General features: G+C 42.0%; 1 protein-coding gene across 2 annotated transcripts in view; it reads right to left on the bottom strand.

Moving 5' to 3' along the window:
* Positions 1 to 19,118, bottom strand: part of LOC104378433 (ubiquitin-conjugating enzyme E2 E1) — a 45,046-nt gene extending 25,928 nt beyond the window's left edge. Inside the window, exons 1-2 of one of the 2 annotated variants that reach the window (XM_086614483.1) lie at positions 18,952 to 19,118; positions 16,752 to 16,802 (exon numbers count right to left, since the gene is read on the bottom strand). In XM_086614483.1, the coding sequence (XP_086470609.1) occupies positions 16,752 to 16,802; positions 18,952 to 19,103 (203 nt within the window). In that variant the 5' untranslated portion in view covers positions 19,104 to 19,118. The remainder of the gene's footprint in view (positions 1 to 16,751; positions 16,803 to 18,951) is intronic. The other variant, XM_086614484.1, reaches the window with a different exon arrangement.
* Between the last annotated feature and the right edge of the window lie 1,374 nt (positions 19,119 to 20,492).

Genomic DNA, 20,492 nt, shown 5'->3' with positions numbered 1-20,492 from the left:
ACCTTCTGATGACTGAGACACTGCTGCAGATAGCTGCATCCAAACTAGCGTCAAATCATCCAAATAAAACCACAGAATGCACGAAAAAATTGACTTCAGAAGTCTGGCAGTTTCTGTATGATATCCTAGCTACCTGTCAAGTATGCATAGAGCATGCTTGAAAGATATTTGCATCACTTTGGCTCAAGCTCTCTCCCAGGCTAGGCACTGAAAATCGCAAGACGACAGTAATTCAGAAGGACAAATACAAACCCAACAGATCTGAGAAGTCCAAGATCACAGTCCTTTTATGTTGTGCTACTTAAATGAGAACTACAGTCTCTTCATTTTGAAGAATCTGGTTGTTCTTCCGTTTAATGGAAACAATGCTGTACTTGAGGAAATGCTTACATCACAATGCTTCATTTTGCAGTATCACAGGATCCTTGATCTTTGCACCAGCATCACTCATATACATTAGTTATATGTGAAAAGGCATCAGCTACCTGCCACCAGCTTTCAGGACTTGAAAACAAATTTCTGGAGCAGAGAAACTTTTGTTGACAATACACGTAATTTGGATTAGATTATTTTTTTTTAATGGTATATTTTCAACAATTTAACAGTTTGCAAAACAAATAAAGTGTTCTTACACAGTGAAGTTGTTCATTTTTCCAAGTCAAAGCCCTGCAAAACTGGGAGAAAGCCACCAGTCTGCTATGATTAGGCAAGGGCACAAGAGCACAATTAGTTCTTACTTGCTGACAGAATGTTTGGATGGAAAAAGGAAACCCAGGTGGGCGAAGTACAAAATGAGGTGCCCTAACTGAGTGTGATGACATTCAGATACGATTTTTTTTTTAAATGTCATACATCTTTTAACAAATATGGGTGATAAAGGTACAGTTATATCTAATTCTGATCATATGCACACTATTTCATATATCAAATCTGAGTATATATGCATGTGTGTATAAACATGCAAACGTGTACACACACACAAAATCTGTATGTCTCCATAGGCGTGCTAACTCAGTTCAGTGGCGGTTAAAACAAATAGCTACTGCTACCATAATAACACTATAGAACTGCAGAAAGACTAGGACTAATAAAATAGAATTAGCCCACTTCAACTCTTTTGCTTAGATATTGGTTCAGATCACACAGACTTTTACAGTCTTCCATAATGGCAGATCTAGAATTATATTATTATTTTGTAGAAAATTGTTTTTGCTACAAAATGATGACAAGAAAATACAATATTGCAGCACTGACCGCAGCTAACACCTTTCTTGCTCAGTCACAACAAGAAATTTGGCCTTACCCTTTATACCTCTGGGATTAACTGTGGCAAATCAGCGTTATCTTTGCAGTCTGTTTTGCCTGCACTTAAGAGACTTTCCCGTGTGTGCTTCTCCTGGGTGATGCAATGTTCAGAGTTTAGGAAAATATGCATTTTGGTCAACTTTTGCAAGTCAAGTTAAATGCTGAAGAAAAGGAAAGTTGATCTTACAGTAATTCTTTTCCATACAGCTATATTTGTGCATTTGGGATGCGAAAAGTAGAGAAAACAACCCTTTACTAGTTCTTAGAAATACAACTGCACTCTGGTAGGTGAATGCAAAAGGGCTATTTGCACACACACGCATGCTCTAAGCACACCACTAACAAAAAGCAGATCTGATGCAAACACGGTTCCCTTAGAGCTGTGGTACAGATAATACCTAGTGGTTTTAAAATTTGTAAATTATTATTATTAATTACCTTATAAATTGCAAAATGAAATAGTGGGCAAAATATAAGCCAAGCTAAAATTTACTTCATTTATTTCAAACTTGAAGTCTGGCAGCTATATTATATTCTCACTCTTCTTGAACAATTCACCTACTGCAAAACACATATCAAGAGGTGCTATTTAGAACCTTCCTTACTGTAAAGGATTTACCTTTAACTGCTGGCAAAATCCAAGTACACACTCTCCTCCTGAGCATCTTTTAATCTTTATAGTTTGTTTCTGCTCTTTTATCCAAGTAGAGCAGACCCCCAACAAGTGCATGTGTCTCCCAGCACAGGCTACAGAAGGAAGGCAGCTCTGGCTCAGTGGCGACTGAGTTCAGGTATTGTTCTGAATAGAGTGGAAAGCAGGATCTAAGCTATGCAAGCTTCAATTAAATCAGAAAAATAGCTTAAACTAAGAAAAACCTAGCTATTAAAAATGTCTTAGCAGCTGCGACCAACGGGGATGAAAAGTTGTGAGAGGCTGCCCAGTGGCAGCCTTTTTACACACTTTTCTCACTAGGGTGAAGAATGATCAAGAGACTCATCATCTCAACAAGTACTTTTACTGTAAACAGCCAGTGTTGAAAGTCAGACCTTTTAACAAATACATGCATTTAATAATTTTACTCCCAAGACATGCAGTTCTACTACACACCAAAAGAGGTACATAAAGAATCAAAAATATAGGATAATTTAAACCCTTGTTTTCTTCAGTACTACTTGTAAAGAGAAACTTGAACACATAAAACAAATCACCTTTCATAATCCTGTGAGTGTGCTAAGGATGCACATGGGACTGATTCCCTACAGGCATGCAAGTATTAAAAAATGCAAAACAGTTCAACAGACCTGCCCTCATCTACATCGATGTCTTACCGCACAGGCGTTTATCTTTTTCCTTTCTTTGCTTGCTCTGTGTTCCCTTGCTTTACAATTGTCGACGTTTTAGAGTCATAGGACTGTAACAGTGAAACCAGTGCACAAAGAGAAAAAAAAACAATCCTGCTGAAAAAAAAAAAAAAGAAAAAGCAGCACAGTATGCCCTAGCCTTTCTTATATGGTGAAAAAAGATAATAAATATGAATAAGGAAGCATCATGAATCTGTGCATTGCATTATTATTATTAAACAAACACTCTATATGTTTGCTTTTCATTAGCTCCCTGTGGTGGTAAAACTATAAACACAAAAGTTAGACACATCAAGGGAAAAAATGAGGTAGCCAATAGCAAAGATTTCAAATACACTTACGCAACCACACTGTTTGTTTTACAGCTGCTTTACATAACAATAAAAATGTAATATACCATGGGGTTTTGGCAGTGTGTAGAGACATAGCATCAAATGGCAATAATGGAGAAAGCACAAATGATCTCTTTGGAACAACTGAGCAATTTTAGAAGCATCACTATGTCCAAGAGCTAATGGGTCCAAAAAGATAGAAAGGTTGAAAGTGTGAGTTTCTCCCCACTGACCAGAGATCACATATACGACTCTTTGGAAGAGAGAATAACTGCATAATCATATTATATAATCCCTACTAGAGAATAATCCTATATAAACCCCAGCACATTAAACAAAAAAAAAAGGAGAGATCTTTCCTTCAGAAGCCAAAAGCAAGATGCGCTCTTCCATTCAGCCGCCTCAGCATAATTAATAAACAGAAAAAGGAAGGATAAAAAAGGCTTACTCTCTTTCTGTACAAGCTGAGAAAAAGCAAATCACTGGCTATACATGAAACAGTAAGGTGCTCATGTAGTTCAGTAAAAAGTTTGACACTTTTTAAGAAAAAATGGGTAAATACTACATATTGTACATTAAAATCCGCAACTCTTCTAGTGACCTTGAACTCTAGAAATACGAACAGGAACATACAAAACCACTTATTTCTGGACACAGTTCATTCACTGTCTTCAGCAAGTCTGAAATTTAGCACTTCACCTGGTGTGTCACTAGGATATGACACATTGTCTTCCAGGAAAGCCAAACTAAGCAAACATCACAGTTCCATTACTATTTTAATATCCAGAAAATGAGATTCTCCCTCTGAAAAGGAACCATTTACTAAAACAGCAACTAGAAGACTTTCCAGATGCGTCACTCAATGTGTACACGAGAGAAAGATTAGTAAAAATACCGACCAAAGAATCTTGCATTTGCCTGGTGTACAGCTGTCTCCTGTGTAAACGCTGATACAGGCTCACCTACTGCACATGTCAAATGCCCTCATAATCCCAAAGTGAAGTTTAGATGCATCCTCTTGACTAGAAACCTTTCGAAATAATGAAATACACTTTTCCAATGACCAAAGAGTACCACATAAAGAAAGACGACAAACGTTAATTCTTATGTATGCCTTGCACTCAGGAGTATCCCAATTGCCCACTTAAGTACTTTAAAAACACTTTCCCTTTCATGAAGCTGCTCTGATTTGTGATCTGAATACTTAAGCAGTTATAAAAAAATAAATATCTATATACACATTCAGTAGTTTAGCTGATCACTGCTACTTCACTTGCAAGTAAATTAATAAAACAAGAACAGTTTTGTCTGTTTATTTTTTAATTCCCCATACATATCTTCTTTCTGTCAACAGGACAACCTTGCCTCTTCAGCTCCCTGCAGGCACTGGCTGCAGACTTTGACAGATGTAATTTTTTTAGTGCTGAAGAACCAGTACAGTCATCAGGAAAGAGAAGGGGCCAGAACCTGCTCAGCTCAGCAGGATAAGGAGGCAGAAGACACCAGCACCGTTCCCTACAAGCCTGTGGTGTTTTGCAGAAAGAGGCCCAGCTCCACAGGCCAGAAAAGGCAGACAAGGTCTCTTTGGCAGAACTTACACCACATCAGTGACTTGGGACGCCTTAGACTGTAATGGAGAGAAAGCCTGGAAAAGAAGTGCAGAGGAAGCTGAGAATCGTGCGAGAGACTGACAGGTTTACTACTGGAAAGGGATCTGGCAAAATGCATTTTTTTCCCTGTTGCTCTATGCTTTTAAGGGTTACATCTAACCCCATCCTATATTTTCACTCTTTCCTAGTGTGTCATAGTTCAGCCATCAATTCTAGCTCCATCCTTTTTCCCCCCATTCGTTCTGAATCAATGAAGACCACTGCAAATAGAACCAACTTCACTAGGTAACAGACAAGTCTCCTTCCCAATCAGCACTCCTTCCTATCTCTCTTTAAGCCAAGCTGTGAACCACTAACATATCCCATCCAGCTGTTCAGCCAGCCATAGGAGGGGTCACAGCACATCCCCACTTAATCCCAGCCCTTTACTCTGCTGCTACAGGGTACGGCTGGACCCTGCCAGTTCATCGCACCCCCACTGCAAAGTGTTACCATAAAACAGCTCTGCTATCCAATCCCTAGTTTTCAGACTTTCCTGACAAAATGCAGAACTAGTTATTAAATATGTCCTAAATGGCTAGTTCAGTACTTAGCACTGCAGAGAAGCATGAACCTGAACAATCTTGATGCTAAATTATTCGTCTGAACTTTACATCTCCTCATAAATAAGACACTACTATGAAAAGTAAAGGAAAAATCCTTGTAAAGCAATGTAGAAAGTACAGCTTGCACGATCTATGGGTTAGAAAATTTGCATTTTCTGTGGAAAAAACAATGTACAAGACATACCTGGTACATTACAAAACCTCAAATGTAACATAACATTTATAGTCATTAGGAATTAAGTACACACACTGAATACTAAGTACTTTAAATTGGAATGTCTCGGCACCTGTAATAGCTCTGCAATTTAACTAATATTTCCCTAACAAATAGTTACAGTCCTCCTAGTTATTGAGGTGGAAGGTGAAGTAGGAGCACAAAGACAGCAAAGATATTAGCTGTTGGACACCTTTATTATTTCTCTGCTACTATCCAGGAAAAAAAACCCTACAACCCGACACTAATATATCTCCAAACACATTATCCTATTACAGTGTAGTAGTATCACAAAGTAACAGCTGTGATAACCTTGATGTGCATAAAACCGGAAAACAACCAAATCACATATTCAAGATAATACAATAGCTGCTGAATAAAACAACTTGCTATTTACCTCAATCAGATAAGAAAAAAAAATAACGCAATGTCACAACATAAGCAGAACTTCATTTTTTGGGGAAGGGGGGATAAGGAGACATCTACAAGTCCAAGGACTAAACCTACTCTATTATTATTTAAACATAGCTGGAAATTTACATACCACTTTGCAAACACAGACAAAAATGAAAAGTCCTTTGCCCTCAAAATTTTACAGTCTAAATTCAGCAAGACAAACGCATGAAGATTAACCCTTCACAAAAGCAAGGAGAAGTGGCTGAGTGACAGGAAACAAGAGCTCGCTTTAAATGGCAAAGCATAAAAAGAAGAAAGGTGAGAACTGTTCCATAAAGGGCAGAAATTGAACATTTTATGTGGCTAAAAGCGATGTCAAATGGATCAAGGAAACAATCCATTCCCCTTGTACTCCCTCAGCATTCACAGACACTGGATTAGGGACACTAAAGGGTAGGTACATCCCTGACTTTTCTCTTGCAGTCTGTTTATAGACCTGTTACCCATGAATTTGTTCAGATCATTTTCGAGTGTGCTGATACTATCTGCCTCCACAACCTCATGCAAGAGCAGCTTCCAGAACTCCACTGCATACTGAGTAGAAGGACTTAATCTGTTCAGAAACTCTCTTAACAGTTTCAGTGAATATTTCTGTTTCTAGTATTATGGAATTTACTGAATAACAGTTCTTCTCATGCTTCTCTTCCAGTTGCTACAAAAGCAAAGCATGCTTCTTTGGAAAACATAGGTTCACAGGGCCTTCAACAAATTAAATTTGCAACTTCCTATCTTTAATATCTGTCTACTTGATTGGGATTGACTGAGTTTCAAGTGATTTTTGAACTTTCCTACCCTTTTTTATTTGCTTACTTGTTTCTCTCTCCCTTGTCTGCCTCCTCCCTCCCTTTCTACACCTCTGCCTTTCTCTCCCTCTGCTCCTTTCTTGCTATCACTTCCCCAATTTTCTTCTCCCACTCTTCACATCTTGCTCATGCACTTCTAAAGATATAGGAGGACAATCCATGGGTCAAGAGCTGCATGAGGCTCACGCAATGGTTCAAGGAAACCTGCAAAAATGCTGTTGGGCATCTGTTACATGTATTCTTCAAGGTATAGTAGGTTGTGCCTTTTTGATTTACAGAGCATTATAAACAGTGTAAGACTGTATAAACACGTTGACTTTATTGCTATATGACTATTTTGCCTCCCAGGAGGAGAGTAATACAAGCAGCACACCAAAAAACTATTGTTGCAGCTTGCATGCTTGCCTGTTTTAAAAATTCACTCATGCTCAAGAAGAGGTTAACCCACGGATGGTCCTCTCCTTTCATTCAACAGGAGGATGCCCCGTTTCTTCTGCTCCATATAGAATGCAGTAAGAAAGTGGAGTTAAACTGCTGGAGCAGACAAAGAATCAGTCTGTCTCCACTTCCACCTTGGCTGCAACTGTTTCAGCACCCAGCGCAAAATTGTCTCAGCCACCCTGATGGGCCATCTCTCTCTGCTGCCCCTTACGTTCACCGTTAATGCCTTGCATGATCTTGTTCTCCATAGAGCACAACACCCTTCTGCCTTGAGAGGTTTTATGTCCTTTTCCATTCCTCACCTGCAACTCATTCATTCTCTCAGTCTTACCAATGCCTGCAATCTGATTAACCTCATAATCAGAGTGAGGGGATGGAAAAAATTGGAAAAAACACTACTCTAAAGAAAGTATTAAAATTTCATTAGAGGCTTCAGTCCTGGGATGCAACCAAGAGACAAGCAGCAGGGCAGCTGAAGGCCTGACACTAGTTACCTAGGTCTCCTAGCTTAATCTTGTTGCTACTACACAAATTCTTGTCCAATTTCCTAGATCATGACGGTGCTATTGAAGTTTGATTTGAAGTGGGAAGGAAAGTATAGCCACAACTTTAATGCAATGAAGAACACCAGTCAATTCATGGTATTTTGAGATTTTATTTGGCACAGCTATTTAAAGCCTTCAGTCTTCTCCCTCTCTCCCACAGATCCCCAAGTGTAAGTAGGCATAAATACTTTTATCAGAAGTCAAAGTACTACAAAATATGTTGAGATTCTCAAACTGAGAACTACCCCATCAAAACCCAAACTAGACAATTCTTACTGATAAACTACTTACAAAGAAGCCAAGGAGGACACCAACTATAAATGCTTGCATGCATCACCTAATTTATCTCCTTTAAAAAGGTTACAAAGACATACAGGAAACAAAGTGCAAATACAGTATTACAACAATCAGCTTGATTGATCAGAAACTTCAGATGAAATGACCTTTTGTGGTATAGTACGGTATTGATATAATGGCTTCCAAATTATGTTACTGCATCAGTGTGTATTTTAGCAATCTTTCAAAACCATCTGCAATGGTTAAATGCTGCTTTAATTAAATATATTACACTTCCTCCATCATTTATAAGCAACTCCTCAGAGCAGTATACACTTGTTTACAATACTAAATAACATACTGAGACTTTCTAGTAGTTGTCCACTTGAAAATTTCAAACATATGACATATCCTTAACAGTTATCATCTAAATTAGCACCTTAAAGTTTCAGCAAAGATATTCAAACTGCACGCAAAACCTTTGAGACGGTTACCTTGACAGGATTCCTTGTATAATGATCATTACCGCCCTAAGGCTTTGCTGTTTGTTGTCTCCAAAAACTCTGACAAAGTTCTGAGTCCTCACCAGAAGTATTTTTCTTTTCATCAATTCATTTATTGTGAAAAGACATCTTCAACTTCAGAATTAATTTTTAATGTTGTGCATCTTTTCACCTCTGTGTGCAACTCTCCGTAGGATCCTAGCCATCAAAAGAAGGAAAGAAAAAACACCCCAAGACCCCTCTCCTGATTTCTCCTTAATAGACACTGGAATTAGCTTCAATGGCAAAAAACTATTGCTCAGATACCCATAGCAGAAGTAGCACTAAAGTCCACCTGCCTCAGGAAGAGTCTCCTCTCTAGCCCACAGCATTTACTACTGCCTTTACAATTCTCAGTACCAGTTCAAGATTCTCTGTGCTTCCAGCAAGTCCAGCAGCTACTCAGGGAAAGATGAGAAATGCAGTTCTCTAATCTCTTAAATAATCATTACACTAACACAAAGAAAGTGCAAAATACATCTAAGATGATGATTTGGTTTACACTCACTTTTGACTCTAAAAGGTGAAGCCCTTGGAGGAATCAAGCCCTCAATTCTGCACTGATTCACAGAAATACAGAAGCAAAGAAATTTAACAGGACTCTACATCATTAATTGCACAGTCTCTTTAATCCAATTACTTTGTGTTTTCTCTTAAACAACTGAACTGCAAAAACTTGGCCCGGACCCAGTTCTCAGAACAGCTCAACCTAATCTTACCTGATCTATATTTTCAGTTGTGGAAACACGGAAGAGACTGGAGGGAGTGTGAGGAATCAAACACTACATCTGCCCTGAGCTACAATCTGCATGCCCCACTCTCCTTTTCTCCCCCACCTCCCATTCCAGGGAGTCCAGGTTTATAAAGAAAAGAACATGGCATATTGGACGTTGCAAGTTAAGCATACAGATCTGCGATATGTTCTCCTGGTAACGTCAATTAGCCCCTCATGCACAGAAAATATGTATTAAATGCACTGTAGCAACCATTATACTTTCCACAAATGCCTTGGAAGACCAATTGCATGTTACTGAAATTTGCAAATTGGCAAGAGAAACGAGAAAACCCCTCTGAATTCCAGAGCGTACAGTGTTTATTCTGACAGTTTTAGTTTATTTATAGTACTTGACAATACACGTTCTCTAGTTCATTCTGTAAAATAATGAAGATGCTATTTAGACCTCCAGTGTTAAGCCTCAGAGGGAAAAATAAGTATAAACTTATTTCATTCAAATAAATGTACAGATTGGCAAGATGCTACTATAATGACTAAATCACATCATTAACTTAGTTTAAAGCACTTTCCTTGGTGGAGAAACCATTGCCCTTAACTTTATATGTGGTGTGCAAGTCTGCACAAGTGTGCAATAATCTCTTAACCCATTCACATAAAACGATATCTTCTTTTTCTTTAGCAGATTAAACACTTGTAAAGAGGTGCTATGTGGAAGGCTGGTCTGTCATGTACCATTACAGAAGAGTTCAGGCAGAGGCTGCAGAAGTCTCGTTACACACAAGCTCATCAATAACCTTAATCCACCAACATAACTTGTACTGGTGCAGGTGAGCTCTGTCTCCGTTCCCAGCACAACACTCTTCAACAGCGAGGGCCAAAGTTAACATCTTGTCAGATGGCATCTTATCAGCTCTCAAGACCAACCTATTCTTCAGAAACCACCAAGTTCCCAGTCACTAGCGACCTGCCCTTGTTGAAATCCTCAAACACAAAACCATCTCCTATCATCTTCCTATCATTTTCTCAGGCCCCTAGACTAGCCAGTACTCCATGGATAATTTTGTCTTCATATAAAAAGACAAGATAGATTCAAGCCCTCCAAGTATAAATACTCCACACACAGTGTTTCCTATTTATGTCTATAAAGTACCATATACATATCATGAATATTTCTCCAGACAAAACCAGACGTACAACCTGCTGCTATGCGCATATCCGACACAAAAACCTAGGCAAGCAGAGCTGAAATACAACAGAAACGAAACCAAATTAAAGACTGCATAACCAAGAGGAAATATTAGAATTTGTCAGATAAAACATATACGCAGCATCATAAACACAGTTACACAGTGCCCTCCAAGGGCAGCAAAGCTGAAAGTCAAATAATAAAATTAAGTGGTATACAAGAGAGTGTGCACAGAAGGGATTTCAATCCTCTTTGTTCTTAGCCATGATACAATTTCACAGCCGCTCTCAAGATTCATCGGTTGGATGTTTGGCATGCAAGAGCACAGAATGCAGTTCATTTGGGAATTACTGAGCCAGAATGTGCCAAACAAAATCTACCACAGCATCAGCCAGCTCCTGCCACAGCGTCCGAGCAGCTTGGCCATCAAAACGTTTCTGATTTTTACAGGGAGCCAATAAATAAAACCAGGAGTATCTTCAGAAAGGTGAATTCCTGTAACAGTAACTAATCCATCCACAGTAAAGCAGCTGCTCCTGTGCAGCTATTGTCTGAGTATGTCAGGCAGAGGACTTCGCCTGCAGGACTGCTACCTACACATACTTCAAATTCACCGAGTGTAGAAATGGTATTATTTTTACGGTTTGCAAGCCAGACCATACACAGCTGCGGAGGATCTCTAAATTAGTTAATACACCGTTTCAAAAGGAAGAGTTATTTCTCCAGGGATCATGTGCCAAACAAAGGGGGGAGGGAATGCTGAACCACTGGTAGTTTATATGACAAAAGATATTTTTCAACTACACGCAGTACCAATTATGAAGGTCCTTCCTATCCTACGGCTGGAAACTTCTCACAGAAAACATTCCCATTTCAGAGAAACAACGGCGGGGGGGGCGGAGGGGGGGAAAGAAAAAAAAAGTGTTAAAATCACTTTTGCAAGCAATAATTTTCAATAAACATGATCTGCAATTTTTAATTTTTTTTTTCCACAATGAAGGAAACCCCAGCATTTGTGTCATTCTTGATCTAATAATTGGAGTGTGCACATTAAAAAAACTGCCTCACTGAAATGCAGATTTTTAGTTACAGAATGTAAGACCAGAAAGAATATGGCTATGTTCAGGAAGGACTATTCCAAGCATGAAAATAATAAAACCAACACTGATATTATAATTTAGCAATGAAAATCCATCCTTAGATAATACACTAGATTTAAAAGCAAAGCACTTAAAGCATTATTGGAGTTGGAGTTATTGAGAAAATACATTTGCAAAAGATTACAAGCACCATAAAACCAAACGTAATCAAAACAAATGCCAGACTTTCTTGGTATGTAGATGAAATATATTAATTATAATATGAAACTATTGAGTTCAAAACTGCCTTTGAGCCACACATTTTCTGGAGACTTCTCTCTAGCCAAGAAATCCTAATTCCACACTGCAAAGTTTTGAGAACTATGAATATTCCACACATTATAGTGAAGAACACTTCTCTCCACCATTTATACTGTGACATGTATTTATTAAGTGCTGACAGTTAACTTTCACAAGACTCTCAGGGAGATCTGGTCCTTATTCTGTGAATTTACAAAAACTGGGCTGAAGGAGCCAGGAAACACAACTGTATTTTATTATTATTTAAATAATGAATTTGCGATAGCATTTCACTCTGAAGCAACAGTAAGCCTTGCAGGCAAATGCCTCCTTCAGTAAAGATCTGAACATTATTTTTGTTTAAGTAACAGCTGGTCTTGCCTATATGGACTTAAATGAGCCATGTGGAGACAAACTTGTTTCAGTTTGGGTAAGAAAGATTAAAAAACATTAATTCTAGTTAATATCCATTTTGGTCCCTCTACACAGATGGGAAAAATAACATTAAATTACCATGCTTACATACAGTCAATACCAGACACCCAATAAAGCACAAACTCAAAGCCCTGCTCATAATGCACCCAACGCACTCAGTTCCAGGAGAACAGCTCAGCTGCAAGTTAGCCTGAAACAAAGGAGATTTACATTCATTTCTCCACTTTGCCACAGACTTCCTCAGTGACCTTGGACAAGTCACTTGTTTTTTGTGTGCTGCAACTCCCCATCCTGAAAATGAGGAAAAACATTTCTTTCATAACCTCACAGCAATTAGCAGATTTACTATCAGGAGATGCTTACATACAGAGGTCAAAAAAATGACATAAAGAGAATGAACAGTACTTAGAGCTTTAATTAACTTCTGTTAAAGCTTTAGAAACCTTGTCACAGTGACAGAAGGAAAGCTTTGGCACAATAAAAGTGTTATCTACAAACAAAGATCAGGTCTGCCTACGTAGCAAGATGGAACTGTATTTTGAACATCTGCAGTTGTGAATGCAGACTTCCAATGCCCAGACATGACACACTCGTCTATCACCAACATATACAGAAGACCAAAAGTCCAAAGTCTCTAGGTATCTTCTTGGAGTTCTAAAACAAAGAGTTACAACTTCCTAATATAATAGAAAGTACGAGAAGAAATCATCAGGTACGCTCTTAAAAGATGTGAAATACTTCAGGTCCAAAAAGTTATTTTCCAATTCACACTAACCACCTTTTGAACTTGAAAACTTTTTAACTTTAACTTTCATAATTCAGTATTAATATCAGAAGTCAAATCACCTTGCAGACAACAGAAAGTTAAAGACCTATAGAGCACCAGCCTACCGAAAAGGATGAAGAGGGTAAGAACCACTCAGAAGTAGCCAAATGCTACGCATATACCACATTAGGACACTTATGAGGACAGCATTGACTACATCAGGAATCCACACATTTGTAAAGTGTATTAAATAGGTCTTTTTAGAAAATGTCTTCAAATCCAAAAATCTATTTTTTGAATGCAGGCCAAACATACACTGCATTTCCATGCACATATTTTGCATCTCTGTACAAGTAACTATACTATCCTGCCTTAAAATCAAAATCCCAGGCTGGGAAGGGAGACACGAGGAGCAAAGGGACTACAAAAGATGATGAAGCAGTCAATGAGAGATGAGCACAGGTAAGCGTTTTGGGGATACAGGCAAGCTATGGAAAAACAGAAATAAGGAAACTACTGAGGGGAGAAGTAGTTCTGGGATAAACTTCCCTTCCTATTGCCTACACATGTGTAAAACCCACACAGCTGCTCAATCACAGGGTGTTGAGTGTGTTTGGGGTTTGGGTTTTTTTTGTTTATTTTTTGTTCTTTTTTTTTTTAAACAGCTGATCTGTGGGTTACACACATGAAAATACGATCACTGCAAGCTACAAAATAAAAATGAAACTCATTTGGTTTTAAGCTATTTTGTTTGAAATATCAAATGGTTTTCATTATTTGTAATTGCATCTTATATGTGCTGTTTTATAAGAAGAAAAATAAAACAGTTCTTACTAAAAATCATTTACAACCTAAAGCTTTTCCTTTCAATATGCAGGGCTGCTCTGGGATGTGTTAAATATCTTGAACTCCCATTACTGTAATAAGACTGGAAGAAGAACAGCACTTGCAATGCGGCCAAAAATTAAAGCATGGCCAACAACAAACTGCTATCAAACATCAGGCACAGCACAGAACAGGGGAAAATACAAAGATGATGGTGAGGGGTGGAAGAACAAACATCCAGTGGAAAAAAAGAATATGACGTTTCCAACACAGCACAGGATACAGTTTCAGACACACATTTTCAAATGTGACTTGTGAGACTTCAGCACACCTAAAGTTGACAGCAGAACAGGTACTATCTGGTATCGTACACAGCTCCCTGAATACGTAAGTTTTGAGATTAGTCTTGCAGGAGAGAGTGAGATGTCTAAAAGGAGAGGACTGCCCTCCTCTCCAGTGACACCTGAAAAAAGTTTGTAGAGCCACAAAGGCAGCAGAGAGATGAGGGCCTGGAGGTCAGAGGAAAGGTGAGGATAAGCAAAGTCATGAAGGCAGGAAATTGAAACTAAGTTCTGGAACTATGTATTTCATAGTTCATTTAATACCTCCCTCACAGCATGCTAATAACGTTCGTACGAAGGGAAAAAAAAATAAATAAAGGAAAGCAGTGACACTGTTAGCAGGCTTCCCCAGAGCAAATTTTGGCAACCTTGCACATCATGAGTTTCTCACTTGCTTAATCTCCTCACACTCACAAATTGACTATTTCTTTTTCCACAAGAGGTGAACTTTCCCCGTAACTCCGATAGCTGAAACTCGTCTGGCTGCTGTGGCAATCGGCACCTGCCTACCCTGCTACAAACCAGCTGCTACAGAGGCAAACTCCCAGCGCTTGACTCCGCAACTGGAACCTCGTTAGCCATAAGCAGAGCTGTGTGCCTTCACTCTCAGCCCTATCTTTACTGCAGTAGGATGACTTCACCCCAAAATGAGCAATACCAAAACTCCTTTGGTCACACACACCCCACACACACACAAACCCCTCCATTCACGTTTTCCTACCTAGCAACATATTAAGCGACAGTAACAATTACAGCAGTTTCATGTATTATTTACAAGAGTTGCCAGCCTTCACTGTCACTCATTTGAAGGTCGGAAGGATTGCAGAATACTTGTAATTGCATTATGGGTGAAGATTAATCATCACTACTTGTTCTATGAACTAATTTTTACCATTAGAAATATTTATAAAGTCTGAAACAACACAAACTTAACTATGTGGGCCTTGAAGTGCATTATCCTCAGTGGTCTATGTATTTAAAAAAAAAAAAAAACAACAGCAAAAACACCAACAAAAATACCCACAACCATATACCATTTTGACACGTAGTCAAGCTTGTCTTTTACCTGTGAATGATGCCAATTGAAATAAGGACAAATCAGGGTTCGAATATTGTTTACACAAACCTTCGCATGAAGCCTGCAATCTGACATACTCGTATACTACCACAACTTTTGGATAGGTTTGCAAAGTTCAGACTGCAGTGCCAGCACCTTGATCATCCAGACTCAGTTATACACAGAGCAAGCCACAGTGCCTTTGTGAGCCGTGCTTCTGGGTTTCTTTCCCATGAAAACCAGGTTATAGCGGAAGGAGGAGGCGAAAGCATGTGGACTTGATGCATCGTGACACAGACCCAGGATGCAGACAGGACAGAAATCTCCAGCCCAAGAGCTGCAAGCTCTCATAATATTCAGATAGTCATTATTGTCACTAAAACAATATTGTCACAGTTAAAGATTTCCAAGCTCATCGGTTATCTTCTGAACGGCACAAAAATCTTAGTATCAGCCTAGACCTCTACTCACATGCCTCCTCCCACCTCTTGTTTCATTAATTATGATCCTTGAGACTGGTACAGGTACTGAAAGAGTAGCTCTGGACCTGGTAGGCTAACTCTTCCGCTAATGCCTCCTTGCAGACTAACGGCAGCAAAAAGCTTCAATAAAAAGGTTCACGTGCATTTGTGGGTGACAACCCAATACTAAAAAGACCAACTTCAACAATTATTTGTAGACGGAATTCTGATTGCTCCTATTGCCAATATCAAAAGGCCTCCAACCTCAGCCACAGCAAGAAGACAGGAACACAGGTGTGCTTTGGCAACTACAGTGACCACAGACCAAACCAAAGGCCACTTTCCTCTCCAATGAACAAGCACAAACAAAGACGTTACACTACTACAGTCTCCTCTCCAAACACGAAGAGGCTCAGGCCACCATGCAATGAACCAAATCAACCTGCTAGATGTTTTAAATAAGCGGTACAAGTTTCTAAAACATACTTAAAAACAAGCTGCTCTATAAAGGGCAACAGAATATCCCTGCTTGTTATTTCATCAGCTGACATGTGTGCTCCTCTTGGGCACCCACTGAGTGACGAATTCGCACTTCTCTTCCACTGTTACTGTTCACAACACAACTCTGAGCTAAAAACCTCGTAGCGTTTTACTATTCTGTGCTTCCTTGGCAGGACTCTTGTTTATATAAGATTAGTGCAGTCAGGCAATAGATTTATAAACCAGAAAAAAAACAAACAAGAAGAAAGTTTTCACACTCTTCTTTATAGGCCAGCTTCAGAAACATACACACAAAGCAGTATAACAGATTGAAATGCAATTGTTAAAAAACCCCAAAACAGAACAATCCCAAAGACAAACAGAAAACTCGTATCAAAACGCATATAATCCCTGGAGGCCCCCATACCTGGAAACTATTTAATGTCATCCAAGCATTCACAAAAGCACTGTCGGCCACCTAAACAGCCAGTTCTCTGCTCTGTCCAGGGCCTCTGAGGACAGCTACAACACGCACAGGCATGCTTCAGCCCCTCACCTTCCCCCACCCTCTTCAGGGAAGGAACGGACACCAACCTGCAGTTGGGAGGTGGATCTAAGGTGATGTCAGCCAATTCCTTCTGAATCCTGTGGCAATAAAAGCAAGAAGGAACAAAGGTAAGTCACCGTGCAGGATAGCAGTCAACATGTATGCCTTACAGACGTACTGTCACCGTGAGTTTGCAGCACTACATAAGAGAAAGGTACTCTGAGCTGCCGCCTTCCCCCAGGCCAAGCACGCTAAGCAGGACAGGTGCCCTGTTACAGGGATGGATAGAAAAGCAGTCAGCCACCATGCACTGAACCCAGACAGGTGCATTGTTGTATGCTCCCATAAAGATGCCAACCACACAGGGGCTGTGGAAAAGACTGTCCGCTTTACTCTGCCAACCAGCCTGGAAACGAGGGAAACCCTTTGCAAATGTGATGCACCAAGTGCTGGGAGGACACTGCAGCCTGAAAAAGAAATGTCTTGCTGGATTGAGAGAAACAGTCATTGCCAAATTGGCTCTCTCCACCTCTCCCGCCAGCTTCCCATCACCAGCCTGAGGAAAAACACCAGCGCCAAGGAAGTGAGTAACTGCGCCATTCCCAAGGACACTTAAAGGAAGGTGAATATCTATGTCCAAGGCTCCTGCACATTCCTGCCACCTTCAATTCTCCCCTCTCTTCACCAAGAGCCACACAACAGCTCCATGTCCCCTCCCTCAGGACTCCAGACGCTCCCTCTCTTCACCATGTTCAGACAACACCCTGTTCTCCCTGCCCAGACTATTCTGGGCTCACACTGCTTTTGCCACAAAACGCCCAACCAGCTATCATCCCCTTCCCTCGAGTCCCATTGCTGTCACTCAGGCTTCCCCTCCAGATTTCCCCACCCAGCACTCAGTCTGCCTCTCTTCTCCTTTAAACTCAGCCAGCACCTTCTGCCTCTCTTCCACTTGTCATACAGGAGAACCACAGCCTTCTCACATTAGGCTGTCTACAACCTTTTTAAAACAGTTAAGGGCATGACACATAAGCACCGCTCGCCACTATCCATGTCAGTTCGCCATGGAAACCTGCTGAGCGGAGATCTGGAATAACCAAAATGCCTAAATTCTACAAAGCCACAGAGAACTTAGTTGCAATGACAAGGCATTTGCATAAAACCCCAGTCACTTTTGACACCTACAGATACAACCTCTCTGCGCTGCCTGGCAAAGCTGTTCAGCAAGATGGTTTATTATTCTTACGGAAGTACTGCAAGTTTGCTTGAAAACTTCCACTTGTCAGCTTAGCTCACTGGAGCAGCATGGTGCTGAATTTAGGTGAAATACAGAATAAGTAAGAAAGGGTAACAATTTATTTAATTTTTTTGTAAAGCTGAGTGGCTCTGAGAGTTTGTCCAGGTGAAGAAAACTAACTGACGTAGCTGTTCTGGAATTACTATTCTATGCAGGCATCCCTCCCCCATGTAGACATTGTTATGGAATAAAAATAATTTCGCTCTCAAAAAACCCAACTCACTCTCCGCTGTGAGCAAAATCTATTTTAGAGTAGAATATCCACAAGTGGACCTGCTGAAGATTATTTATTCTAGTCAATATCCAACCATACACTGTAAATTCAATGTAAGTGATGAGCAGACAGAAAAAACAGTAATACATTTGGTGGAGAAGATTTGGGGCTATATCACACCACTTGCACGAAGCGCACTCCCCCAGTGCAAGCAAACTCAAAACTCTTCACAAACATTAATTAATCCCCAAAGCAGTCCTGGAAAGAAAAAAGCCACTCTAGATCAATCCCATCCTACAGCGAGGGAAACTGACATTGAAATTGAATGCCTTACTCAGGACTATATAGCTTCCAGTAGCAGAGAAAGAATTAAAGTCCTACATACTCATTCTACCCCATCCCTATAACTGATGCTAATAAGGAAAAAGGAAAAGACAGTGGAAATAACTGAGGAACAGAATAACAGCCCGAAGAAAGAAGAGGCAGGGAAACATCTGGGATGGAACAGAGGAAGACGCAGGAAGGGATAGCAGAGCGCAGTGAAGTTGGGCAGACACTTGCTGCACAGAGGCGCTGAAAAAAGTGAGATAATGGCAGCTTCACGTGGAAAGGTTGAGCATAAAGGCCAGAGATGAGGAATGGGAGTAACAGAAGAGCAGCGGAGGAACAGAGTAAAATAAAATGAGGAAGAAGAGAAGATGCATTGAATCAGTGAGAAAACGGACTGCAGCCTCACCTCTTGGCACTGGTAGATAGCAGCTTAGAGTTTTTACTCATGCTGACTTTGCTCTCCTTCTTCTTAGGCGTGCTTGTCTCTTTTTCTGTCTGTTGGTTGGAGGATGAAGATGAGGAGGAGCTGGTGCTGGCCCTCGAATCGTCATCCGACATAGCGACCCCCCCACCACACACCCCAACCTGGAGAGGAGACACCATGGGGGGCGTGGGGAACAAACAGTGAACACAAACACACACAGAGAAAGGCCACTGACAATCTCGCTCTGTGTTTGGGTCATGTTCCTTTTAAACGGTCCTCGTGTCTCACCTTCCTCTCCAGGCCCTACAGTCGAGGCACTAGTAATGCCAAGGAGCAGAGGAAAAGGGACTTTTAAAGCTTCCTCTCAGAAAGCAAGTGCGAAACGAGAGAAGAGACTGGAATGAGGACGACTGCAAGGATCAGGGAAGCTCAAAGCAATTCCTTCTAATCTCCCCCAAACTGCACACATAGAAGGAGCCATCACCACCCACCACTACCCAGCCTAGGGGTGTAGGAGATAAAAATGGAACAACTCGGGTCCCTTGGGTTCCCGGGAGGCACGTGGGGGAGGCAGGAAGGGACAGGGCTGGGGGGATGACCATCTCCAGCACTAAAATGGAAGTGGGGCATCACTGGCAACAGGGGGGAGGCCCCGAAGGAGGATCTGTGACCTGCGGTGGGCAAACCCCTGCCTGCTGGATCGGGTGTTGGGAGCGGGAAGGGGGGGGGGGGGGGGGGGGGGGGGGGGGGGGGGGGTTAGGAGGGAGGGAATGAAGGGGAGCAGCTAAATGGGAAGTGGGGTGCACGAAGGGGACCCACCGAGGCCCACTGTACCGAGAGACATGCCAGCAAAGGGGACAGGGCACAGAGGGGCTGTGCTGGGGGGGTGCGGGGGGAGAGAGAAGAAGAAGGGCCACGGCCTACAAGAGATGAGAGCGGAGGGGCCCGGGGAGGCCGGGGAAAGCGAGAGGGGCACAGCAGGGTGCTGGGGGGAGGCAGCCCGCTTCTGTGCGGGCACCTCGGGGGCACGGGACAGGAGGGCGAGCACGGCGGGCTACCGAGGGCAGGTCCGCACCCGAGAGGCGCGAGAAGCCGTCGGGAGGGGCGGGAGGGCAGGCAGGGCACCCCCGGGCAGTCAGGGTGGGAGCAAGGGGGGCAGCGCGGGGCCGGGGCGAGCGGCGGCCGGGCAGCAGCGGGCCGGGGTGCCGGCACACGGCCGCCTCCCTCGCAGGGCCACCGGCGCCCGGGGAGCTCCGCTGCCCCCGCCGGGCCACCCCCGCCGCCACCCCTCCGCCCGGCAGGAGCCAGCGGCAGGGGGGCCCGGCCGAGCTACCCCGGCCGCGGGCCCGCAGGGCTGGGCGGCGAGGGGCCGGGGGGACAGCCGGTACCTGACAGCGCCGGGCGCGATCTCCCTGCCCCCCCGGCTCCGCCGCCTCCCGCCCCACTGCCGGGCCGCGGCCGGCCCTGCCCCTCGCCCCTGCCCCCGGGGCCGGCGGGGAGGGCGGCGGGGGGGGTGCCCCGTC

This window comes from Tauraco erythrolophus, chromosome 7, assembly GCF_009769465.1.
Source record: "Tauraco erythrolophus isolate bTauEry1 chromosome 7, bTauEry1.pri, whole genome shotgun sequence".
Classification (NCBI taxonomy): Eukaryota; Metazoa; Chordata; class Aves; order Musophagiformes; family Musophagidae; genus Tauraco; species Tauraco erythrolophus.
The sequence above is the reverse complement of the archived record's forward strand: the minus strand, read 5'-3'. Positions and strand labels throughout refer to the sequence as shown.